The sequence below is a fragment of the Ambystoma mexicanum genome, chromosome 6p (genome assembly GCF_040938575.1).
Source record: "Ambystoma mexicanum isolate Mex_15411 chromosome 6p, UKY_AmexF1_1, whole genome shotgun sequence".
NCBI lineage: Eukaryota > Metazoa > Chordata > Amphibia > Caudata > Ambystomatidae > Ambystoma > Ambystoma mexicanum.
Window position 1 is genome coordinate 1,446,603,079 of NC_090935.1, and position 27,515 is coordinate 1,446,630,593.

General features: G+C 46.5%; 1 protein-coding gene across 1 annotated transcript in view; it reads left to right on the forward strand.

Annotated features, from left to right (window-relative positions):
- Positions 1-27,515, forward strand: part of LOC138510497 (zinc finger protein ZFP2-like) — a 303,907-nt gene that overhangs the window by 84,135 nt on the left and 192,257 nt on the right. The window contains exon 3 of the mRNA XM_069626192.1: positions 16,892-17,011. Within this exon, the coding sequence (XP_069482293.1) occupies positions 16,892-17,011 (120 nt within the window). The remainder of the gene's footprint in view (positions 1-16,891; positions 17,012-27,515) is intronic.

A 27,515-nucleotide genomic window follows, 5' to 3' on the forward strand; every position in this document is an offset into this window, starting at 1 on the left:
AGAGGGCTAATTATTATATGATTTTAATAATACATTAACTTGCAAGGGTACCGTTTCAAAGCGCTTGTGTGGCATATGCACAAATGGGAAGCATTGGGTGAGGTTACACATCCAAGTAGCCTGCTTACTGAATAGTTAGTATCTGATGTTTGAGCTCATAGTTGGGTTACATAGTGTGGATGATGCTTTCTAAGCATGTTGCTAAGGCACAATGAGTAAGACAAATGATGGTGCTTGAATGTTATACATATTACAACAAACATAAAACAAGTGGATGTAGGAAACAATCTGGTAACCTTTCACAGAGCCAACATACGCAGAGGCAAGGTTGTCCGGTAGAAGCTAAGTGTGGAGTCAGGTAGAAGATACAATAGGTACAAGGTACAGGTGTGGTAGAGTCAAGTATGGGAGTCATGGGTGGCATTGGAAGGTTACTTCATTGATGTATGTGGGCATATCTGAGTTAGATCTTCTGTTCATGGAGCCACTTTTTCATATTTGATTTAACCTCCTGAGGGTGTGTTCTGTTTTAGGGTTTTAGGTTTTTAAGGTCACGCTTTCCTTGTAGTGTAATGTAAATAGGCAAGACCAGAATATCAAGACTAGTTAGTATTATTTCGTTTTATTAGGGGAAAAAGCAAATGCCAGATAAATGCTGTTGCTTGTGCCTTAAAGATGGGAATTGTCTGTGTGTGGAGCTAATTTTCTTCTAAGCGGGACTCTGAAGGAAGCTGAGCAAGCGCACATGCGCACAGTTTAGAGGGAACATTGGTGCCCAGTATACTATTTCCAGACTTTATTTACAGTATCTCACAACAATGAATATGTTTCAAGTTTTATTTGAACAGAAATGTGTATCGAGAATCAGTTGAGGCTCCCAGACTAGGGTGGTCCGTACCTCTCACCTCAACGACCACCCTAACACAGGCTTCCTTAGCCCCATGATGATTCTCAAATGTCAGTTAAACTATGGCTATGTAACCCCTACTGTCTTGATGTATTCCTTTTTCCTACAGGGCATCTAAAGGCTGTGCCCATTACTACATCCCTCAGAGACTTTTTAAGGAACCTCAAGGCTTTCCTAGGCTTTATGTCTCTTCACTTTTGATGTATGACTCCACAGTGTCTACTCAATCAGCGGTCTCTTCTTGTCTCCCCTCCCATTGCCCCTCTCCTCTCCCTATCTCCCGGTCTTACTGGTTTCTCCTACTGCTCCCCCCATAAACTCACCTCACCACTTCTCCCTATAATCTGCTCCCTGCTCTCCACCCTCTCCTTTTCTCTCTCCGCTGTCCTGTTGTTACCCCCCTGTCTCTCTCTCTCTCTCTCTCTCTATTCCTGTCTCTTCCCGCCAACTCTGTCCTGCTCCCCAGTATGCCTCTCTCCCACCATTACACCTACCGCTACCCTTCTCTTGTTTTGATCTCTTTTTTCTCACACACTCACTCACACCCTGTCTCACAACCTTTTCTTAACTCCCCGTTCTCTCTAATCTTCCTACAGTCACTTGCTCACTCACAAACAATTCAATTGCTACCACTCTCACACCAAACACCTTACCCTCACTCTCAAGCAAGTCTGCTCAAAGCTCTTCTCTGCCTTCCACTACCTCCTTGCTGGTGTCTTGGTCCACTTACTCTGCTCCTGACCTCACCTGAACACCTTTCTCCTGCTTCTGTACTGGTTGGGCTTTCAGAGCCCAGCCTAACCCATTCTAGAGTTCATCCTGGCTCCTATTGGCCCTCCATGTTACATGCTCCCTTTGGCCAATCTCCGGCTAAGCTATCGCTCTGGGTGTTGGAACTTCCCATGGAAACATTTTAAAAGAGCAGTGAGACCTGCTCCCTTTTCTTTCTCTCTTCATATGGTGGCAGCCTTTTGCTCATGCTGCTCATTTTCCTTGTGGAACTCTTCCATCTTTGATTCTTTTTTGGTGAGCTTTTTTTGGGAGTTGCAGTTGTGAAAAAGAGACCAGGCCAGGAAAAAGGTTTGCAGCCGTTGGGGTCGGGACACTGGTACCAATTTCCTTTTATATGTTCAAGCCCTCTGAGGAGTTGGGGACTGGGATCCCTTTGATGCCTCCAACACACCTGAACCCTTTTGACATGCTTATATCCATGACCCTGTTACATTTTGAAAGAATAGGGCTGTAGGGTCAAAAGACATCTCATATGATTGCTTTGGCAGCGTTGCTATGGGCCATCCGTACAAACGGGGCATAATCAGTTATTAGCTTGAAACGTCACTCTGTGAGGAAATCATGCAGGCTGTGTATGGGCTACTTAATCGCCAAGCACCCCAGAGCCACTACCGAGTAATTTGTTTCTCGTGGATGTAGCTATCTGCTAATAAACAGATGGGCTCCTATTCATATTTGAGAGACGGTGGCTCCCAATCCAACAAGGGAGGCATCTGTTAGAAGGATGAACTCATGAGAAAAGTCTGGCATGGTCAGAACCAGACTGTGGCAGAATTTGTCATTTAGTTGGTTCAAGGTTCCTTGAGCTTGTTCGTCAAAGGTGATTAGATTTGGTTGACACTTGCCCAGTTTATCTGTCAACTGTGCTGCCATGGTCGAGAAGTTAGGGACAAACCTGCAGTAGTAACTGACCAAGAGGAAGGCTTGAATGTCCTTTTTGGTTTGAGAGTGAGGAGCATTCTGTACTGACGGCACTTTCGCTTCATTAGGCAGAAGGTAACCAATTCCAACCTGAAAACCCAGGTACTTTACCTTGTTTTGGGCAAGGTGACATTTTTGGTTTTGCTATTAAACCATTCTCTCTGAAATTGTTATAGATGGCACACAGGTGCTTTATGTGTACCTCCCAGGTCTTGCTCTGGATTTAAATATCGTTGAAGTATGTGCCGTAGAATTTGCGACATGGTCCCAACACTATGTCCATGAGCCTTTGGAAGGTAGCTCAGGCTCCCTGGAGACCAAGCAGTAAAAATGTAAAGTGTAACAGCCCTTCTGTTGTGGAGAAGACAGTTTTCACCTTGGCCCTGTGTCCACTGGGACCTGCCAGCAGTCTTTCGTCAAGTAAAGGGTGGAAATTAATTTTGCCTTGCCCAGCGTTTGCAACAGATCATCGATGTGAGGCATTAAGGTATGTATCCAACTCAGAGACCCCGTTTTCCCGGGCAAAGTCTATACACAATCTTCAGCTTTGATGAAGCTTGGGTACTAGAAAGATGGGTTACGACCACTCTCTGTGGGACCTCTTGATTACCCCTAGGTAATGCATTTCTTCTTTTCCTCTCTCAGAATATGTTTCCCGACTTTGGGTAGGTGATAAGGTTTCAGTCTCAGAACTCTTCCTGGTGAGGTCCAGATCATGTGATAAAACTCCTTTACTCTCCCTGGTTTTTCTGAGAAGACATCAAGAAGAGACTGTAGGAGACTCACCAGGAGCTTATGATGTTGGGTGCCTAGCGCTGGCTGGATTGTCACTCTATTAATTCTCACTGGTATGTGTGTTTCTTTACTATTGTTTTAATAAAGGGCTAGCAGGAGTGGATTACTGTTTTCTTTCCACGGTTTTAGTTTGTTGATTTGATATCATTTTGAAGGTTTTCTTTGGTCACCTTGTTGTATTTTATTCATCTTGGTAGACACTACTTCCATCACAACATATGGTCTATGTCAACGAGCCAACAGTTTAATCTTTGTAGATGGGGAGTAACACCATCACCTTCTCTCCATCTCAAAACTTTCTTAGTTGTGTGTTCTCATTGTAATATTTTCCTTGCTGGGCTTGGGTGATCTGCATGTGCTTCTTGGCTAGGCCTCTGACCAGATCCATGTGTTCTCTGGTATTCTGGATGAGGTAGTGGTCACTGGTGAATGCGTTGCTGGGATTTTCCCATCTCCTCTAAGCATGTCTAGAACATCCCGTGCCCATAACCCAGCTGAAATTGGGGACAAAACAGTTGAGGCCTGCGATCTGTTTCTGGACTACAACGAGAGCTGATGGGATGAGGTTGTGCCAGTTCTTTTCATCTGTTTTTTTAAAAACCTTTATTTATTTAGCTTGGCAGCACAGGAACAAATGAGCAACATACAAGGCAAGTACAATACAGGAACAGTATAGGTAATACATGTACACAGAGTCAGCTTACAACTTGATTATGCACTTGGGGGGGGTGTGCAGAGTGGGTGCGGGTCTGGAGAGACAGCAGTTCAGGAGGGGGAACAGGGAGAAGGAGGAGGGGAGGGAGCTGGAGATGTAGTATCTGATGCAGTATCCATTGAGGACATATAGGATCGAAACTTGAGCCAAATGTCTCTGGGTCTTGAGTGAGTTGGCTGTAGTAGGGTCCAGGATTCTTTGGTGTCTGATGCCCAAGTGACCGCCCTGAGCCACTGCGCATGAATGGGTGGTGTAGGCGAAGCCAGCAGAGTAGAATGGACCGTACTGCGAGTAGCATGCAGAGGCCGGCCAGTTTTTTGGAATCTCGGCGGAGTTCGGGGAAGTAATGGAAGAGACACATCATTGGGGATGGAATGACAGGGTGGTCAAGAATGTTTGACATGGTAGAGCATACCGAACTCCAGAACGGTTCAAGGCGGGGACAGGACCAGATCATGTGAATATAGTCAGCGGTATCATAGCCACATCTGGGACATCTTGGGGAGTGGTCATTAAGCATGTGATGAAGTCTGTTCGGGGTATAGTGATATCTGTGGAGTATCTTAAACTGAATTAATTTGAAAAGGAAGTTGAAGGATACCCCGTGTATGCGTGCGCACATATGGGCCCAGCGTTCGTCGGTCATTTCCAACCCAAGATCGTTTTCCCATGCATGTTTCAATTTGGTAAACACAGGGGTTGATCTAGTTTGAACCATAGTATAGAGTCTGGATATTTTACCCCTTGTGGGGGTGGGGGTGGGGAGGTTAATAGCAGGATCATCTGGTGGTATCGCTGGGAATGTAGGGTATTTGCGTTTAAGGGTTTTCCGGAGAGACGAATACTGGAGCCATATAGATGGTCTCCGTCTCAGGGACAGTGGGAGGTCTGGCCATTCAATGAAATTTCCCTGTTCAAAGATGTCTCGGATCAGCTCGTATCCCGCCTCGGCCCATCGGCGCACTATGGACAGTGGTACAAGTGGGACTCCCGGGATGAAGTTCCAAAGTGGGAGGTTACCATGGAAGGGTTGGGCGGTACCTAGTAATTTCCACGTTTTAGTTAGGGCCAGGGACGTGCAAGCCACAGGGTCAAGTGAGTCCAGGATTGTTGGCATGGGTTTAATAACTAGGGAACGAATGTCCCGGTCTCTAACCGTCAGTTTCTAGAGCCTGACATGTGGAGGGGGGTCCAATGTGTCGAACCAATGTGACGTGAATTGGATTTGCGCCACCAGCCAGTATTTGAGGAAGTCGGGAGCACCGAAGCCGCCTCCTTTCATTGGGGTGGTCAAGGTCCTGAGTTTAAGACGGACTGCGCCTGAGTGCCACAAAAAGGTGGTGATCGTACGAGTCAATGTTCGGAAGAACTCTTCACCTGGCCATAGAGGGATGTTGGTGAACCTATACAGAAGTTGGGGCAGCACTATCATCTTCAGTATCCCTATTCTGCCTGCAAGAGAAATCGGTAGTCTATTCCAGCCCAGTGTCTTTGTTGCAAGGTTCGTGAGGTATTTTTGGTAGTTTTCATCGAAGACCAAGTCGAGGTGGCGAGCTATTTCTATTCCCAGATGGGTGAATTTTGACTGAGCCCATGCAAACCCCAGGGTATCAGGAGGGGGACGCGTGCAGTCGGTGAGCGGGAAGAGGGTGGATTTAGAGCAATTCACTTTGAGTCCGGAAATGTGTCCAAAGCGGATCACGTCTTCCAATATCGGAGCTAAATTGGTGGAGGGGGAGCGGATGAAGAGAAGCGCATCATCGGCATACAAGGAAACTATATCAGACGGGCCTGCAGTTCGTAAGCCTCTGTGTGCATGGAATTGTCGTAGCATGTCCGCAAATGGTTCTATCGCTATAGCGAAGATCAGGGGAGAGAATGGGCAGCCCTGTCTCGTCCCTCTAGCAATACGGAAAAGGGGAGAGCATCGGTCCTCAGTGCGGACCCTGGCTACTGGATCAGAGTATAGTAATCTAACCCAGGAGAAAAAGGAGGGGCCGAATTTGCACTTTTCAAGAACCCACCAGAGGTACTTCCATGACACAGAGTCGAACGCCTTTTGCATATCGAGTGTGGCGGCTACTGCCTGAATATTTGGGTGTATTCTGCTAATTATATTGAAGAGGCGCCTCAGATTCAAGGAGGTGGAGCGTCCTGTAATAAAGCCAGCTTGGTCAGGGTGAATGATGTGGGGCATGTAGGGGGCCAGGCGTAGTGCTAATAGTTTGGTGTAAATTTTGACGTTGCAGTTAATGAGCGAAAGTGGACAGTACGATCCGCATTGTGTGGGGGGCTTGCCAGGTTTCAGTAAGACTGTTATTGTGGCTTCGCAGAGAGAAGGGGGGAATTTGCTTGCCTCCACTGATTCCTCCCAGAGAGCTATTAGACAGGGAAGCAGGAGCGATTTGTAGCGTTTATAAAATTATATTGGGATGTCATCTGAGCCTGGGGATTTCCCTAAGGAAAGTGAGTCTATGGCATCTGAGAAATCTTCAGGGGTAAATGGAGAGTCAAGAGAGCCGATGGTTTTGGGGGAGAGTATCGAGACGGGGAGGGCCTCAAGGTAGGAGTCAATCTCCGGTATCGGGGCACTGTCTGCATTCGCATATAAGGATTTATAAAAGGAGAGGAATTCGGAGTTAATATCATGCGATGAGGTGGCTAGGGAGCCGTCGGGCCTTTCCACCCCAGGAATATGTGGGGCACCAAGCTTGCGTCGGAGAAGCCTAGCCAAGAAGTGGCCAGGACGTTCACCCTCTCCATATTTCCTAGCGAGGCCAGGACTGTCCAAGAATTTCAGCTCGCGACCCGCGAGAGAGCAAAACGTGTCGAGTTCCGCGCCTATGGACCCTAGAGTTTCAGGGGTTTGGTGTAAGGAGCATTGGGCTTCTAGAGTTGATAGTGTGGACTCACTTTCTGCGATATTCTTGCGAATTGTTTTAAGGATGCCATTTTCCTTAGAGAGCGCTATTCCCCTGATGTAAGCTTTAAAAGATTCCCATAGGGTGGCCTGCGAAGATAACGAATCAGTGTTTATTTCAAAGAACTCTTCGATGGCCGTCTCCAATTCGGAACTAAATACAGGATCAAGGAGAGAGTGAGGTTTCATTCTCCAGTGTCTAGTCCGATCGCGGTCTGGGCCCCAGCAAAGGGTAATAGTCACTGGTGAAGGGTTCTGGGCAGGATCATTAGACGAGTCACGTTCTTTATCAGTATGTCAGACACTAGCCATCTATCGATTGGGGAATAGGAGTCATTTACCGAGGAATAGAAGGAATGGGAGCGGGAGTCGGGATAGAGAAGCCTCCATGCGTCGACCAGTGCAAGTCGGGGGAGAGATGACAACGTAGTGTAAGTTGCTTTGGCAAGTTGGCGGGGTCGGGACCTGGATCTGCCAAGGTCCACGTCAAAAGTTGTATTAAAGTTACCCCCCCAGAGAATTGGCATGAGGAAAGCTGTCAAGGAGGGACGTGAGGTGTAAATAAAATTCTGGATTGTCAATGTTGGGGCCGTAGACATTTAGCAGGACCACCTCCCTGTTCTGAAGGGTGCCATGAAGTAGCACATATCTTCCCTGGGGGTCGATCTGTGAGGATATGGGATTGAACTTAAGGCTCTTGTGAATTAGGGTCATGACCCCACGGCTTTGGGTAGAGTAATTAGCAGCGTATCTTTGGGGGCCCCACATTTTGGCGAATTTTTCAGTGTTCAGTAGAAGCATGTGTCTCCTGCAGAAAAAGGATTTTGACCCCGTGACGTTCTGCCTGAAGTTGGAGGTGTCTCATTTTCTTATAATTACCCAAACCCCGCACATTCCAGTTATCTTCGGTTAACAGTGTACAAATATTCGTTGAGGATCAGTGTTTGTCGGTGCAGTGTCCCCATTGGCTGATGGATCGGTCTAGCAGCCCTATAGTACCATCGGTACAATACTGCTTCGCACTCAACCTCCTCTGTGGACGCCAAGCCTTTTATAACATAACACCCACAAACCCCACCCCCACCCCTCCCCCAAACAGAGGAATTATAACCCCATACCCCATTAATCAAATCCAAACCAAAGACATCAACGCCGGGGGGCCTGTGAACCGGTCTGTTGGCGATGCTCCGGACCATGGGGCAATTTAAGGATAAACATGGTGCCTAACAATAACATCATGTATCACTTGGAGAGGATTTTGTGTGAATGGGCATGGCATGGTCACACAGTAGTGAACCAATTTGTTCATAATTGAGGGGAATAGTCTCACAGGTTACTGATAAAAAGCGGTAACTGGTTTTGGTAACCTCTCAACAGAATGACGTAGCAGTCGTGGATAAGTGGTGTAGAGAGATGTTTAGCCAGGAAAGGGTTCATCTATGAACCTGGAGGCCTCCTCTAGAATTGTGAAGAAAAACACCTGATTAGAATGTTCAACTCTTAGCTTAGTGGGGTATAGCATGGAGTATTTAACTCCATGGTCTCTTAGTCTCTTCTTTACCCCCAGGAAGGTCTTGCGCTCCCGTTGCACAGCCACTGAAAAATCGGGGTATAGGTGAATCATGGCGCCTCCCAGCAGAAGTTCGCCCTTAGCTCTTGCAGCCCTGATCAGGGAGTCACGATCTCGGAAATTCAGGACCCTGGCTATGATGGGCTGTGGGGGTGCGCCCGGTTTAGGTTTAGCTGTCGGGCAGCGGTGGGCCCTCTCTATAGCAAACTGCGGGGAGAGTTTTGGAGAATGGACGAGTGACAACAGTGTGCGTTCAACATAGTCCTCCATTGGCTCATTGACGTCGTCTTCGGGAACACCGATAATGCGAAGGTTATTTCGCCTTGACCAGGATTCAAGGTCCTCATTCTTCTTCTCGACCTTGAGGACTCGGTTAGAGAGCGGGGAGACCTCTGCACGGAGGGAGCCTAGGTCGTCCTCAGTGGCACTCACTCTCGTCTCGATCTCAGCCACTCGGCCATCGGTTACCTCCATATGGGCTTTAATAGAGGATATGGTGCCATTCATGTCATCCAATTTACTATGGAGCATGGTGAAGCCCTCACAAATGTACTCCATCATTTTTGAGAGTCTATAGGATCCGAGGTTGTCGAGTTGGAGGGCTCCTGCTCAGGTGGATCCCCCAGCGGCTTTGACAGGGTCTTCGTAAACATGTTGATCGGGCACTGCTTCTTTCCCGCTCCCTTAGTCATGTTGCTAAGTGGGGTGCAAGCACTGAGGTCTTGGAAGGCAGCAGTGGTGCGGGAGCAGGTTGGGAGAGGAGAGTCGCAGGAGGTGAATTGAGGGGTCGCCTGAGAAGTTCCGGTCGACCAGGGATCCTCGGGGTGACGGTAGAGTGCAGGTTTGCAGTAGGCTGTGGAGTTACTGGGTTACAGTGGGTCCTTAAGGCACGACTTCAGGGGAGACACCTCAATCTGCGGCAACATGTACTCGCTAAGTGCACATTAGGCAGATCCCCCGGTGCAGACCAGCTTGGTGAAGCATAGCAAGTAATACCAGCTGAAGGATTATGGTCTGCAGGAAGGGTGAAGGCAACCAGTGTTCTTAGGGCCTCATACAGTTGAGTGAGTCAGGGAGGCCAGCCTTTAGATCGGAGGGTAGTGGAGCCAGGTGTCCAAGGGCAAGAGGTGTAGCCCGCTGAGAAGAGGAAGGGTGCCTCGGGACAGGCGGTAAAGTGGCGGCAAAAGTTAGGGACCGGGTGTCACCAGACACTTATTTAGTGCGGATGTCCCAGGTTTCAGCTGGCCTGGTGAGGATTAGCCCAGTGCACCGTCATTGAATGATGGTAGTTCCTAAACTCCGGAGCCCCAGCAGACGTATGGTGCAGGGAGCGAAAGGTGAAGGGCCACAAGATGCTTGCTGCCCAGATTTTAGAGCAGTAATGCCACAACCCAGCCGGGGGTTGGGTAGGTTTCAGGTTTCTGGGCCAATTATGAGTGTGTAGTGCCCTTATCCAGTGGGGGCGCAGTCTGGGGGACCCCGTGCCTCTGAGGTGGTGCCTGCCGGATTGTGTTGGGGGCGGGAGCCCCAGGTATCACAGGGTGTCGGGGGACAAGAGGAGCGCAGCCCCAGTCACGTAGGTGGTGTCAAAGAGGAGTACAGGAAATGTCAGCAGTATCTCCGGGAGGGTGGCGGTGAAGACAGGAGTATCAGGCCCCACTGGTAGGTTGATCGGGGCCCCAGAGACTCACCCCAACATCCACAGAGCAGGCTTGACTCCAGGCACTGGGCGAACGCAGGCCACGGGAAGTGTCTTGTCCGGGGCCCGAGGGGGGCAGGACAACAGCACGCCACCCAGGAGGGGTAACGGAGCGGACCGCTCTGCAGACGGGACGGGCCTCCGGGTCCCAGGAGGGGGTCGGGTCGGCGCCTCCTGCTCAGGCCACTTCAGATTATGAGAAAGAGGGGGAGAGATAGGCGCCGCGTGTGCACGGTGCCCCTCCCCGACAGCAGGCCCCAAGAACCCAGCAGGAGGCCACTGCAGGTCCCCCTGTCACAACATGATCCCCTCGGTGGCGCATCTGGCAGGGGCCGCGCCCGCCCCCAGGGCAGCCTTCAAGGGTGTAGAGTCAAGATGTGGGCACCCGGTCCACTCCTGTGCTGGATCGGTTGTCTGCTGCCAGCGGCCGGCGCGCATCAAGGACCAAGACGCCCCTCCCCCTCCAGGCCCGCCGCGGCGCACAGCAGTCGGGGAGGCCACGCCCCCTGGAGCCGCGATGCGGGGAGAGCCAGCAAGCTCCCCCGCTGGGAGCCGCTCTATCTCCGTTATAACAGGATCCCAGGCTGCGAGGGTCGGTGTGGACCTAGTGTGGAGGTTCATACACAGCCCACACGGAAATGAAGGAGAAATTATTGAAGGAAGGCGGTTATTTTGAAGCGAGTGATCACCCCAGTCCGGAGCTCGGCGTCTAGGCTGCCGGTTCCATTAAGCGCAACAGTGCCCCGCAGTTCTTTCCATCTGTGTCCACTAACTTCCTAAATAATTTCTTCAGGGTTTGATTGAAGCGTTGCACTTATGCGTCCATGAGGATGATACATGGACTTGCGAAGATTCCTTATGTTCATCAGTTCTTTTATTTCCTTCATAAACTTCAACATGAAACAGTTTCCTTGTCAGTTAGGATTTGATTGGGAACACATGCAAGTCAAACAAAAAGGAACGAAAACCTTAAAGATGGCTTTGGTAGTATGGCTTCTTAGCGGGAATGCTTCTTGTTAGTGGGTCACCTAGTTCACCATTATGAGAATGTATTTGTTTGATACTTGGAGCCTTCACAAGCTGCAAACAATGTCCATGTCGATTTAAAAGAAGAGGACTTTGATGATGGAATGGGTTGAATAGGGGCCTTATGTACATAGACTGGTGAGGTCTAATGGTAAAGAGGGGGCACGGGGCAGAGCGTAAACGTATGTAATCTTGGGCATAAACGGTTACATGTCATTTCATCCCGGGATGTTTGTTCGCTGGGATTTTTTCCGCAGATTTATTTAGGAAAAAACTCATTGAATGCATTTATTTTTTATTTTTCGGGGTGTTCACCCCAACACCCCTCCGCTTTAATTTTTTTATATATTCCCGAATACCCAAACCCAATTTATAGATTTTTCGAACCCCCTCAAAAAAATGCGATGAGTTTTTTTGGCAAAAAATGTGCGGTAAAAAAGCCCTGTGAAAAAACATCCTACGATGAAAGGACATCGTACCGGCCTAAACACCTGCCCAGTATTACCTGTTTAGGACATTTTCTTGCCTCTTCTCCATTCCAATGTATCCTGCCATGAATTGTGAATGGGCCAATTCGTGAACTGCCTTTCGAAAACGCTTGGGTACCAGTAGCTGATAGTTCAATCCATCCCCTCTAGGGATAACATCCACCCTGTAGATCAGCCCCCTTCTGTCTACATAGTGTGGTATCTTCAGCATCTTCGGAGACAAGGTTCTTCTGGGCTTGTTCTAAGAGAGGATCAGTTGTTGAGCTTCTGAAAATTCTAATGACACAGGGCCATTTGTATTTTGTTTATTTATATAGAGCGCCTGGCCCAAAGGCATCTGGGCGCATGTCTTTCCATCGGCCCTTGACCATCTTGTCACACTGCCACCATCTCCCCAAATCCAGCACCATTTCACCATTTCATTCTGTAACTTCTAGCTCCTCCAGTTCTGGGACACAGCTGGGTAATGGCTTGGCCTGGCTTGATGGTGTAGGCATTGTTGTCCTGGTTGATCAAAGCCACCTTCACCTCTCTGCGGTAACCCCCATCCACCACTCCAGCCTCAACATCGAGTGAATGCTTGTGGACTAGACACGCTTGGGGTAATCCAGCCATAGGTTTCTTCGGGTACTGCCACTTTCAGGCATGTCTTTACTAGAGCCTTCTCTCGGGGAGAAAACACGACTTCCTCATCACTATAGAGGTCACACCCTACCACTTAAGGAGTAGCCTTGGTAGGGAGCCTGGCTGTCTTGGTTATTCTAAGCACCCTCAAAATTGCTCACTGTGGGCAGCCTCTGTATCGGAGCCTTAATGATCCCCCAATGACATCACTTGTCACATTGCACTTCAAAAATTTATCACAAATAGGTTTTGAAGTTTTATTTTAACATAAATGTGTATCTCGAGAATCAATTAGAGTTTCCATAGTAGGACGGTCCCTACCTCTCACCGCAACCTACCCTTGGCATTCCCACTACTCTAACCCAGGCTTCCGTATCCCGCATGATAATTCCCAAATGCCAGTAGAACTACCACCGGGCAACCCCTACAGTCCTGACCTATTACTTTTCTCTAAATTGGGCCCTAAATGCTGCTCCCTTTTCTAAATATAGGCTTCCGGGGCTTTCAAAATGACCTCAAGTGTTACCTAGGCTTTCTGCCTCTTCCCTTTCATGTCTCCCTCTACTCCCCGCTACCCTTCCCACTTCTCTCTTTCACCGATTCCGTACCTCACCCAAACACCTTTCATCTGCTTCGGAACTGGCTGAATTTCATAGCACAGTCTCTTCCATTGTAGAGTTCCTCCTGGATCCCATTGGTCCTTCATGTCACAATTCCGCCTCTGGCCAGTTGCTCGCTAAGCTATCCCCCTGGACGTTGGGACTTTTCCTGGAAATCTTTTAAAAGGATGTAGCCTTACCCCATTTCATCCTCTCTTCGTGTGGTGGCAGCTATTTGCGCATGCTGCTTGTTTTCTTTGTGGAACACTTCCAGCTTGGTGAGTTTGTCTTGCAACAGGGAATGGGAAGGATGTTCTCCTGCAGTGTCTTTCCTTGTACAGTCCTTGTTTGGTTTTCTTCCAATTCCCCTGGGGCCCTTCTGTGGTTGGTGGATTGGGTAGTTAAGTCACCTTACTTTCAGGAAGGGAGACTTCTAGTCCATTTTCCCTCCACTCATGATTCCATTTCTCTGGCTCCAGTCTTGGTTTTCCTTGTCGCAGGCCGGTGCATTCTATGAGTTGCAGTTCTGAAAAAGAGACCAGGAAAGAAGTTTGCAGGCATTTGGTTATGAATAATGGTATACATTCCTTACATATGTTCAACCACTCTGGGAAGTCATGGACTAGGGTCCTTCTGACCGCCTTACTCTCCTGCACCCTTCTGATGATCAAATCCATGGCGCTGCCACACTATCTAAAACATTTGTTACGGAGCATTTTTTTCATGGCAATAGAAATTGCAGAAACCCAGTGGAATACGAAAAATACACGCACGAATTAACACACACATTGTTGTTGGCTCTCTCTACCAAAGCAAGAGAGGCTTTATTTGTGTACAGTTCAGTGCTACTTTTCCTTGTCTGTTTGCACACTATTCCGTGCATCTTGCTGTGCGCAACTGCGTACACCTTCATTGTGGACTAACTTCCTAAAGCTTGCCTCCAATGCTTCCCCTCACCGTTCATCTAGTCGGGTAAACGCACATAAAACATTGCTTCCTTTCTGTAAATACATCTCCCTCACTCACATCTTTAATTCGGTATCTTGATACTGTGAGCATTAAGACGTCAACGTAAAGTTACAAGGTTGCGTGCAAGATTTCAATCTCAGAGGGGACACGAAATAAGAGCGACCGTGGTAGCAATTTAATTAATTAGTACGGGTTGACTGAAAGCAACGGTATGTTATTCCTGACATTACAGGTTATTAATGTCTGGGGCTGGGGCCTCCCTCTGGAACAGCCTCCCTGAAACTTGAGGAGAACCATCTCTGGTCCAGGAAGCACCTCAAGACGTTCCCCTTTGCTTCTGTTTTCTCTCTCCATCTCCCTTGCTGATCTCTTTCTGTTTCTGCATTGGGCATCTGGCTACCATCTGATCTCTGGCCCAGATCCCTTGCCCACCCTGCGACTTACACACACTACCTCCAGCAACCCTTGCACTTGGGTCTGTAACTGCAACCCTTCACTCCCCTCACTTGCACTTATTAGACACCATTGTCTGCGCTTAAGTCATGCACTTGCCACCCGATGGCTGCACTACCTATTGTTGTTTTGATCCTGTATTGTGCACTTTTCACTCCTTCCCTACCCCTCGCACTTTCCTCTTCCCTGCACTTGCACGTTCTCAATGTCACTGGGCCAAACAAGATTGTTTTTTTTTTGTCCTCTCTTGTACCCCTCCCTTGCCTTGTTGCGCCCTGAAACACTTGTGTATGGGCGCAATATAAATAAAATATATCATATCATATCTCCTGCGATGTACAATGGAGAAGAGAGTTCTTACATGAGAATAATCAACATGAAGTAGTGCGTTTGATGCAAACTGGTTTGCATTTATCATATCACCCTCATAAATCATGAAGTGCATGTCAATGAAATAATAAAATCTGGAGGAATGTGCATCCTGATGAAGAGCCTTCTGTCTAAACGTCTTTAAAAGGTTGAAATCTTCTTGTTGATGCTGTTTTGGTGTAGCTTGACATGAGTTTTTAAAAATGTTTTTTTCCTTTTTAGTTGCTCTGCACTTATGATATTTATGTCTGCAACAGTCTCTATCTTAATCTGCCTGCCTCTACTCTCTGACCTCTGCAACTTATCCAAAATAGGACTGCGAGACTTGTCCTTGGCCTCAAGCCCAGGGATCGTATCTCTCCAGGACTGAAATCTCTGCACTGGTTCCCAGTGGCTGCAAGGATCAAGTTCAAAACCCTCTGCATTGTCCACAAGGCCTTCTGGGGCCTGGGGCCGCAATACCTTCAACTCTCTCTTCCTAAATATCTTCCTTCTCGTGCTCTTCGCTCATCTGCCCCCAACTCCCTCAGGGTCAGTCGCTTCTCTAAGCAACAAGTGGGTGGTCGAGCTCTCTCTTCAGCAGGGGCCTCCCTCTGGAACAGCCTTCCTGCCTCCCTGAAACTTGAGGAGAACCATCTCCGGTTCCGGAAACACCTCAAAACCTTCCTCTTTGCTTCGACTTTCTCTGCCTCTCTCCCCTGCTGAAATTCCTGGCCGAAACTGCACTGGTCACCTGACCACCCTTTCTGATCTTGGGTCCAGGCCAGGCCCTGCCTTTGCACACCTGCCCTGCCCTCGAGGCAACCCATCGCACCTGGGGACTGTTTTCTGTATCCCTACAGTCCCCCACCAGCACTTATTCTGCTCTTTCCCTGCACTTGCCACTATCTGGCCGCTTTTATTTATCTATTTATTCTTCTATCCCTTGCATTGCACTTTTCCCCTCTCCCTTCCCCCTGGAACTTGCCCTTTCTCCCTACCCATGCACTTGTGCGATCTGAATGACACCTGGCCTAGTAGGATCGTTGTCTGTTTCCCACTGTCTCCCCTCCCTTGCCTTGTCGCGCCCTGAAACTATTGTGTATGGGCGCTTTATAAATGCCATATCTTATCATATCATATATCATATGTATTTATGTATTAAGCATGGCATTATGCATGTGTCTTCATTACCCAAATACAAATGAAGTATTGAAGAGCATTCTTTGTGTTATTATGATACAAGTTCTGTTTGTGGCATTGAATAAATCCCAGAATTATTTTGTAGAGCCAGGTATAGTACTGTGAGTTGAAGTTGTGCATCGGAATACGATATTGAAAGTGTCTTAGTCAAAGGACATTTCTTTCTTGAAGGAAATCTGTAGAGTCAAGCTCATTGGAATTTCAAGATGTGGGATCTTCCCAGATCCATACCAGACTTCTCGTTTTATGGTTTGTGTGGAAATTAAGCCGTGTCACTTTTAAACCAATCGAATAATGGTCTGACCATCCCAGTGGTTTGGGCATGTCTATTAAAAGGAAATGGCGGTCTTGTAAAAAGATGAAATCCAGCATGTGCCTGTGGGCATGATTGGGGAAAATCGGTGATTAATTAAGGTTTAAATGCTGTAGTGCATTCATTAATGAATGCCGGAGTATTTCTTAAATGTGGAGTTTGAGCTTAGATATTGAAGTTTCTAACTGAAATTCACTTAGTTAATGGAGAATTGTAGACACTAAATCTACCTGTTATGGGGGCCGTAGTTGGTAGTGGTAGATGGACAAATAAATGAACCCTGGTCAGGCAAATGTGGTGATTGTGGGTTGGCCCTTTGTTTTGCCCCTGATTCATTTGGAAAGAGGAGAACCACTCCTTAGCCTAGATGAGCGATCATGCAACAAGTTAGTCTTTTGGGGATCCGATCTGGGTTCAACATTGGCACCTCACTTATCTCTATGTGTATTGATGGTGTGGACAGAGAGGATCTCTTAGTTTGTTTTAATACTTTTCAGGGATGTGGTTATGAACTGTAAATTGTTATTTTTTTGTTTACTGTTCATGCAGGCCCTCTTATAGCCACAGCTGTCTTTTCACTCAAATATAAAGAAAATGAAGACATCAGCTCTGTGGACTATCTGGACAAGGGGAGAACGCCCAGAATGGAAAGCATTAAAAGTTCCAAAAGTGAGTACAGTCTGCAAAAGGTGAGGTTTGCATTTGTTTCTAACCTCGGTCTTGCAGTAACCAAAAAATAATGAAAAGATCAATTCGATCACAAAAAAACAAAATCTAGCTACACGCTGGTGATAGGAAAATCATCTCCAGTCATGGTATGCTTATGGACCTGCAGTCACCAAATGTATGTATGCGTAGGCACATGCTCACGTGAAAGCTACCACAAAGCAGGGAAGGCCGGTGTGTTTCCAGTTAAAGGGCTCTATATCTAACTTGCAAGAGCAATCCGTTTTTGTGACGGTTAACCCCTGTGTGGGACGGGTATGTCCAGACATGGATCCTGACCCTGCTGAAGGCCAAGTTACACCTCAATGAAGATGGCCAATGAGCATGTACCATAGCCATGGTTCTTTGTACTCTAGTTCAGAAGGGATGTGATCTAGTAGCCTGGGCTGGACAGGCTACTAGGACAGGCTTGGTCCCACTCCCATTCAGGAGTGGGACCAGGCCTGATTTGCATATATTCTTTCTCCTTATGTAATGGCATCCCAGGTTGAAATTCGAAGCTCTGTCGGGTTGCCCGGAGCAATGCCAGTGGTTGTAATTGACTCAAAACCTTCCAGTCATCAACCTTCAGTTTTGTTACTGCCCCTCTGGGTTAGCACCAATGTTAATCACAGCCACAGGACGTTCCTGATCCTGTATATTTTCTTGGGCAAGCACAAGCCCCTCGCAAGCGTTGTTCCTAGTACCCTTATCTCACTTCTGTCCACCCTGCAGCCTATTGTCTTCAAAAATCATCTGGATATTTTGTTCCCCCAGACCCTGTCTGTCCGTTTGTACAGGCCCCACATGGGCTCTACATGAAATGTTTCACACCTTCTCTGCCTTCGGTGGCATTTGTTCCACTAGAAACAGCAGAAATGCTATCCTGAGAGTTCTGCAGGAGTGCCACAGGCATGCCTAAACAGTTCTGTTTCTGCACAGGCAGACCTGCACAGGTTGGCGCATAATTTGCTGATGTATGCCCTGCCATGATCCAGCTTTTCTTTCCACCTCTTGGGGTAGTCTTCAGGAACCTTGGTCCCAGTGCCCCCTCCATCAGTGAATCTGGGGCACACACTGACCTCAGCAGTAGAATCTCCCGAAGGCCCGCCAGAGGAATCTCCTCTCTCAGGACTTGACTCGCCATTCTTGTGTTACTTGTAACATGTATGACCACTCTCCTTTTATCTTTTGGAAGATGCTTTGCTATGGTTTAATTCTGCAGAGTACAGGACCTGCTGTTTGCTTCCTTGTTCCCTGCATTTCTTAAATCCTCTGGATTCTGACCCAGCTCAACTCTGGGCGGGCTGGATTATCTGCCTTCCTCCTCAGTAGTCCAGTAGAAGTATACTCTTCATCTTTAGGGTTTTCCAAACGTTCTTTCTTCCATCGTCACCGTGACACCTGTTCCGACCACCTCTATTGCTATCAGGTTTGCTGTTTCTATGGTAATTTTGGGGGATTGACACCCTTTCTGCAGCATGTTCACTAGTCTGACACCGTGCTGCCCCTGCTGCAGCTGCTTGAGATGGTTTGTCACCTCCCAGATCCCTTCCAAAGAGGTCTTCGGAACCCGTTCTAGTTCCGGCAATGCCTTTCTCATCAACCGCTGGCCACCGCAAAGCTCCTTCCCATATTTAGTCTCTCACATGCTTTTCAACACTAGCGGGCTTCCTCAGATCCTTAAGTTTTGAAAACGACATTCCTTCAAATAGGCAGGAGGTCCGGCAAAGCAGCCCAGGTTTTACCTATTGTCCTGCTATTAAGCATCCAATAATAGCCAGATAATAGTTGGTTAGGAGCCACTGATTAGGAGCTGTGCTGGCGGAGGAAGGGGACTTTGGCAACCAAGAAAGAATGGTCTGGTTTTTCGACTGCTGCCTGCGATCATAGTATTCTCACACTAAAGGCTTTTCATGAACCTCATGCTTCTTTATTAGAGCTTTCCTTGTGTTGCTTGGCACTTTAATGGTTCGTACTACATGTGTTTCACCAACATTCAATTGAAAGGAGTGGTGCTATGGGGTGGCAGGAGGAGCTAAATCCACCCTTTCCTTCTGAAGCCCAAGCATCACGCCACGTCCAGGCAGACGCTTTCACGGCCATCTTAGATTTGGCAAAAATGACTTTGGCACTGAATATAACCTACGCGGTGCAGAGAGCTCTAAGCGCATTTGGAGGCAACATTTCCTGCTCTCTTCTTACCTCATGTCTCCTCTTTCCCCACTTTCCCCCTCCCCTGGCGCTTCTGTCAACACAGTTTGACCTTTCACATATTGGCCTATCTGCGAAAGGATGGGGATTTTATAAACTTCATCTAGTGGCGGAGCCTCCATACTTCAATGGCACATTTGAGCACTTATTGCTTCCCTCACACAACCAAGCACTGACTACCTTTAGTACCACTCACAATGTATTGGAATCTACTTTCCCAGACAATGCTCGGCTTTATGAGCGGGTTTAATCACCTCTCTTCAGATCAACATCCATCTGATCGATCAGCAGTGACTGCACAGGCATTCCCACCACCGCAACCATATTCTCCCCGCCCAAGCCGCATTGTCTCCTCATTTATATGTCCACGTGTATCATCCTTTCTCCTCTCCTTTCCTCTCATTTGCTCCCCTTTCCTCTCACCCCTGCTCCTCCATTCTTCCACAGTCCACCATCTTGTTCACCTCGGGCAAGAGCACAACAGAGCATGCTTTCAGACAATAACACCACGGTGGTGATGGACACAGTGTACATTATTTTTTTACATAACATAATGTATTACTGGGTCGAAACACACCACATTAGATGTACTTGTAATTCGTCACTTTTATGATTGTGAATAATTATTTAGTAATGTGGAAATGCGTTGTTTAACCCAGTAAACCTTTCTAGACAGGGGCCCTCATTAGGACTCCGGCGCTAAACCATGGTGCTATTAGCATCACGGTCCATGCCGGAGTCCGCCATGGAGAAAAGGGGAATTGCCACCCCATTCCAAGGTTGGCAGGGCGGTAATCCCCCCTTTCTCCATGGCCCTTCCCCATTCCCATTTTTGCCACATAGGGCTCAATGGGAATGTGGAAGGCGGCAATTACGGTACCGCAAATTGCGGTACCGTAATTGCCATCAAGGTCCCTTTGCGGGTCCCTACGTTAACGACGGGTCCAGACCAGCCGTTAAGGTCGGGAGCCGCAAAGGGACCTCGTAGTAAGGCGTTAAGGGGTTAACAACGCTGCAGCCTTTTACAGCACCGTTAACCCCTTAACGCCGGGGTCGTAATGACCCCCAGTATGTTTTGTATTATTCACTTTCATGGGTTCTTGAATTAAAAAAGCACATGCCATGTAATTAACATGTTAGAGGGATACATTCCCTGTTAATAAATACGGTTTAAGTGTTACATCTTGATTACAGATTTGTAGTGTAGGAGGATGGTAAGAAGACATCAGGATTCAAGTAAGACACAGGAGACCAGTATATATAAAAGGAGTACGTTTATTACTTAGTTACAGGGCTAGTTAGTCAGAAAGGTAGGGAGCTAAATAGATGACATCCTTTCAGTAAGGTTCTCCCATCCTGTGTCCCCAACTGTAGCTCTTGGAACCCTCTGGTCCCATAACATTCTATATGACATAGCTGTATTCTACTAGCAGCACTGTGTGCACCCAGTTCGGATAGATAGCTAGAATACTACAAGATTCAATAACGAAAGTTATGACTTGTGATAAGCAGTGGAGTAACTTTGCTGAAAATGTTGGTGGGGGCATGACATCTAAATGAAAGGGCCCCCTGTCAAATGAGTGGGAGACAATATTGTGCCACAAAAGTTGAGGAGAACAAACACCTTTGTCCCCGCGCCCCCTCTAAATTTACGCCCATGGCTGGTGAGCAGAAGTTGCTGTCGAGTTGTAATGTGATGGTAATTCTGGAGCTGGCACGGAGTATATCTTGTACAAAAGGATCTCTCTGAAAGCACTGGCCCTTACATACAAATGTGTCAACCACCAGGCCCCTACATATCTAGCCTCGCGATTCACTCAACATATACCAGCGCGAGCACTTAGATCTGCACAATCCCAAGGTCTTGCGATCCCTAGATTCAAGCTGCAAACCGCTGGGGGTGCCAGCTTCCCTGTCTTGGCAGCCAAGCTTTGGAACACCGTACCACTTACTATCAGAACCTTACCGTCATGTAACCTATTCAAACACAAAGCCAAGCTTTGGCTAGCTACATCTCACTAACAACCGCGCTTCTGACTCTGGACCCAGTTTTGCTCTGCTCCGGCATTACTGTTTTGCTTATTGCCTTGATTTGTAACATCAATTGTATATTTTGTTTACAATCTGTTGGTACCATTGTGATGATATGTCATACCTGTAATGTTCTGCCAAGATATGCACCTGGTTGCCCTTGGGCCTGGTCTGCGCTATACAAATAAACAAAATACAAATACAAATAAAGGCTCGAGCACCTGCAGCATTTTGACTCAACACGACACGTCGTCATTGGGCCGCCTGAATTTGGGCTCTGCCCCTTTAAAACCACTTCCTTGTTCCGGGACACGTGATTGGACACGTGACTAGGAAGTCAGCCTCATCACCCAGTGCGCGTCACCCTTGCGGCGAGAAGCCCGGCCGCGGAGACAAGGGCGGCGCATTTTGCAGGACTGTTTGTGGCTGGGGAGTTGGAGGAGCCAGTAAAATAGCCCACAGCGAAGCAGATACTTCAAGGCACCTAGGCCCCACACACAATAGCACAGAGACCGGCAGTGACATTGAAGGACACGGAAAGCTCGAAAAGCTCAGCGACTCACCCAGAGGAAGTAAAGTGAAGACATCTTCAGCCAAATTGCATTGCCTGGTGGTAAGAGACAGCGCTGCTTTTTGAACTGCCATACCTAAGTTGAAAGCTATTTTCATTGCATCACGGCATATTAAAGGTGGGCGGCCCACGTTTGATTCCCATTGACATACTTGGTTGCCATCAGTGCTAATTAGCACTTCGTCCCATACAAAAACAAAAAATAAAAGCTTTGATACATTAAATTGTACAGATTGTGTTGGACTGAAGGGAATCAAAAAGAGCCGTACTCACAGAACTCCACAGCACCCCATCCTCTTAGAGGGCGCAGTAGTGCATACTAGTGGCTACGATACTCTGCTATTAAGGTGCATAATTTCCCTATTAATGTGAAAAAATATATAAGTTTAGTTATTTTCTGCAGTAAGGGCTGGTGTACTAGGGGAGGGCTGCGGAGTAAGGCAATCTATAAAAGAAGAAAAGCGACGGAAGGAAAATTGAGACAAGCACACTTATAGTTAAGCGAAAGCAAAAAATAGAAAGAAGAAAAATACAAAGCTTGGGAAATATGAAGCTGCGCAGCAAGGTTCTTCTGGATGATCATAGATGTCCAGAGTGGGATGGCTCAGATGTAGAGGAAATTGGAGGTCAAGAACCACAATCCATGCTACACAGCTCACCCAATCCAATAACTACTCCCGCATGCGCAAAGAACAAATCAAGTTGGTACATCCTCTGATATAACACACTTTTGGAAGCGGGGGTTAGAATACACTACCACAACAACAAAAAATACAGAAAATAATAGACGAGATCATTTCGGCTAAAATAAAATCCTGAACAACCTACATATTGAGATCGCAGTGACACCAACGAGAGATGATCAAATGCCCCAAGGAAGCTATGAACCTTTTCACTTAAACACTGTAAAAAAAGAAGTGACATTGTGTGTTAAGCAATGAGGGAAGCTTCCCTTGAGTTGGACTCAAAGCAAGTAGAAATTACCAGTACACAAGAAAATTACAAATCTTTAACACCAAAGCCAGTATGTCAACACACAACAGATAAGGCGGACAATGGCCAAACAGGGGCAGCAACTCTTTCAGTGCTGAATTTTTTCCTCAACTCACTAGTGACAGTCTTTGAACATCTTAAGACAGAGGTCCAAATACAGGCGGGAACACTTCTGGAACTGACCAAAGAGTCGGCCAATATAGAGGCAACTCTAGTAGGGTTAACCACTACAATCACCGCAATTACTATACCATCTCTAAAAGATCTCAGGGTAGAAACAGCAAAGCAAGGACCAGATCTCTCAGCCATCGAAAGGGTCCTTGAGGAACAAAAAAAAAGACGAGGACAAACAAAACACCCTGCTTCATGAAACTCTATCTCTGCTGAAATCTGTCACCAGGGAAAAGAATGGAGAAGAGAAAGACTAAAGAGCAGAAGAGCAACATAACAATCTCTTTGAAGACACTCCTCTCTCCGAATTGGTGCTAGAGGAATTCAGAAGATTGGCACATGTAGTGGAAGATGGAGCAGTTGAGTTTCAGCAAGTAGGCCCAGACATTCTGACTCAGAAACAGAAGGTATGTACATCCGAATGGACTGAGGCAGGCAAGCAGCATTCAAAGGGCAGAAGGAAAGCCAAAAAAAGAGAAGTAAAAAGGAAATGCACTACTGCTTTCCCTATTGCTCTCAGAAAAAAACGAACAAATACAGTAAATAAACAGAAGGGAAAAACAAGAACTTCTGATGAGCAAACAAACACCATAGTAGGGCTAAATATATCAGAAGAATCGTCAAAGGGAAGAGATTAAGAAGAACAAGAGACTCATTTAGCTACTAATGGGGCAAAAAAAAAACTTAATTGAAAAAGTGTCCCATAAAATCTTTGCAGGCAAGAAAAATGCCAGGAAAAAAGCTGCAGATTACATACAAAACCCACAGGCCTCCGAGCAGATTGAAATAATAAGTGCAAGTGGGGGCCAACTAACAGATCCTCAAACAATATGCATGGAAGACTTACAACACCTGGGGACAGAGATCAATAATCTCTCAAGCCTATTAAACAAAAGAGATGAGAAGGGAGAGAAGAACAACATGAAGTGGAGCCCCTCAATAAAAGGTCCACTGTGGGCACGTATTTTCATGAAGGGGCCCAAGCCCTTACCAAAGACAGCAATTGTCCCTGCACAAGAAGCAATTAGAAAAATTTAACCAATCTTCCTGAAACGATGCTTGTTGGGACATTCCATGAACTCCATGACTGCTGGAAGTAAAAATGGGCAGGGCAAAACAACGGTAATTGGGGAAGAGTCAAATGACACAGCTAAAAACTGTCCGACTAGGGAACACTAGCTGGAGAATTCTCAGCCCAAAATGCCTCTGGAGAAAAACTTGCCCATAGAACAGGAGAACACAAAAGATTCAGAATATGCAATCCCAAAAATGTGGCTTAAAGCAACAAACGAGATTCCATTGTACAACTCCCTCTGTAGAGGGGCACTTCTGGGTTACTTCAACAAGATTCCAAATCTTTATCTTTTTGGGACAGGAGACATAGAATGCTTGAAATCCCGAATAGAAGTAACTCAAAATTTGCAGAGGCGTGACTCACATCAACAAAAGCATGGAAAGCAATAGAAAACAACAAAAAAGAACTGGAGAAAATGTATCTACAGGTCTTCTTCACTTAACCTGAGGAAACAGAAAAGGCTAATGATGAAAACAAGATTGGGAAGTCTCCAAGACACGAAGTTTCACTGAACCATACTACATCTTCAAACTCTCTTGGGAATTCCAGGGAGCCAGAGGATAATATGATAGCCACTCTGCCTGAGATTCTCACACAAGTGCTTCAAAAACTGGGCTTGGGGCAACATAATCTTTAGGCAGGACAAATTAAATCTGGCAAGCTGGAACACCCGCGGCCGAAAAACCTTTTCAACTGAAAGATGGAGAAACATCCTCTTTTGTAATACTGACATCGTCCTCTTTCAAGAGACCGGGTTAATTCTTCCCATACAAATAGAGGGCTACACAATTTTCACAGTACCAGCAATCCAGAAAGCTAAGGGTCGTACATCGGGGGGGCTTTTGTTGGGAATTAGGAACTCATTAAGCAAGGATGTTACATTAATACATAGTAACAAGAACGGTATCTTGAAATGCAAAGTTGCTTTACAATTTTCAGCAGGGCGGGTGCAGTTCATAGTAGTGAATGTTTATTGAAACCCTGCCCAGATTAATCTTCAGGCCTTCACTCCTCATCATCAATATTAATGGAAAAGATAGCCTTGGATTATGGAGAGGCCTATGTGATCCTGGCAGGGGATCTTAATGCATAGTGTAGCCAACTCCAAATCACAGGACCAATCCAAGTCGGGCAAAAGAATCCAAGAATGGGGAACAATGGGTGAACTATTTGAATTCATGGGGCCTTAACATGTTGAATGGGGCTGTGCCAGGCGATATCCCATCAGGTCCTTCTTGGTCCCGGGTCAATTCCTCCTCCATTTTGGATTATGTCTTTGTATCCAAAGGTATTTTGGCAAAAGATATATATATGGAAACCATCTGGGGGGAAGGGAGTGACCACGCCCACCTAAAAATAGTCATATTGGATATTACCATCACGCAAGCCGAAACATATGCCCACGATTTGGCTTTTAGTAAAGGCAAAGTAACCCTGGTGAAGTGCATAAGAGAAGGGAAGAAATTAAATGACAACCTTGTCGCTATCGCCTCGAGAGAACAAAAGGAAAACTGTCACCCTGAACATTTTGAGAAATGTATCTGGTCAGTTTACCCTCCAAGCTCAAGTTGGTTACAGAAAATTACTCCTCACCAACACTCGTTTGATGAAGAAACGTGGGCCTGAAAAAAAATATAAAGGTGGGCGTAAAAGCAGTGGTCTCTCTCGAGAAGACTTGCACGCCACCAACAAGATAACAAGCAGATGCTGGAGGCCCTCTGTAAGGACAATAGCAGAAACTTCTGGTCTATTATCAATAGTCTGGACAAAAAAAGAACAACAGCAATACTCAGTATTATCTGGTACCAGAAAGAATCTGGACAGTGTATCTCACCAAAAACTTTAAAAATATTTTGGAGAGACTCAAGGAAGCAAGATGGAGAGTGCCAAATGGGAACTCATTTTCGACATAGAGTCAATAGAGACCTAATAACAAAAGCTTTGTCTTCTAAGGCGGCCGGCCCCAATGGCTTAACCTACCAGGTCCTAAAACACAACCCTAACACCTGGGCGAATTTATTATGCCATCTATTTAAAGAGATCCTGGCAAGACATATCTTTCCTTCCTCCTGGAAGCAATTAATTATAATTCCATTCTACAAAGGGGGGCGATCAGTCATAACCGGAGAACTACAGACCAATCGCCCTCCTTGATATTGAAAGCAAGATTTTCATGAGGATTTTGTTGAAGGATCTGGAAGCATGGGCCATTTGAGAGAGGTGGGAGAGGAGCCCATATATGGAGCTTGCATAGACTTTTCCAGAGCCTTTGACCTCTTGATAAGAGAATGCCTATGGGTTAAAATGAGGGACTGGGGCATGCCAAGTGGCCTGCTGCCTATGCTAATAGAACTTCATAAAAATACCTCACTAATGGTTCGGCTAGGCGAGGCCGGTCACCTCACTGATCCGATCATGGTTGAGAAAGGGGTCAGACAAGGCTGTCTGGGTGTGTCCTTTTTCTTCAATTTATATCTGCCAAATTTAGGACCTTTTCTGCAGTCCTGGGTATTGGCGAGTCCAGTGATCAACACAACCAATGTACACTGGCTCGCCTATGCCGGTGATATTGTTTTGATTGACAGGACTGCAGTGGGTCTACAACATCTCCTGAACGGATTGAATGAATACACCAAAATAAATGGCCTCTTAATCAACCCTAAGAAATCAAAGATCATAGTGTACAAACATCTGAATAAACACATAAAATTTGCAGGTTGGGTACTAGAAGGCGAAGTTATTCCAAGAGTAGAGGAGGCAGTAAATCTGGGCTATGTAGTGCACGCCTTCCCATCAATTGGCAAAATAGGAAAAAACAGTGCCGCAAATGAAGATTTTTCACAAACTCTGCAAATTCTCCATCATACCTCTATTGAAATTCTATGTTGCAAAAATAGTCCCTATAATTTTGTATGGCCTGGAGACCAAACCATTACTTTGGGATTTGGACTGGCAAAAAGTGGAAGGACAGATCTGGAAGAGGTCCTTAGGCTTTCCAATATGCCTCCCCATGCCAGCCCTCAGGTTTGAATTGGGCCTCAAATCTCTCGAGTCATTAGTTGAATGGAGGCTACTTTCCCTGTACAGGCTAATAGTAGAGCATCAAAAAAATTAGTTATATGAAGATATCAATTTACATCTACGATCTCATAAATCGAAGATTTTAGAACATCTGGAACAAAAGGCCTCGAGAGTTCTGAATGAGGCAGATACTACTATCGAAATCCCGATTACCAACCCTCTGAAAGCAAAAAAAAACATCGAAAGTAGGGACTGGATCAGAACTATCGAGAAAATGCGTCAAATTAATCCTGGAACAGCTTCCTAGTAGTGGACAAGAAATTGGGTCAACTGCCAAACTATCTAATGAAATGTACAGCCTGGGAATCGAGAAATACATTCTTAAGGTTTCG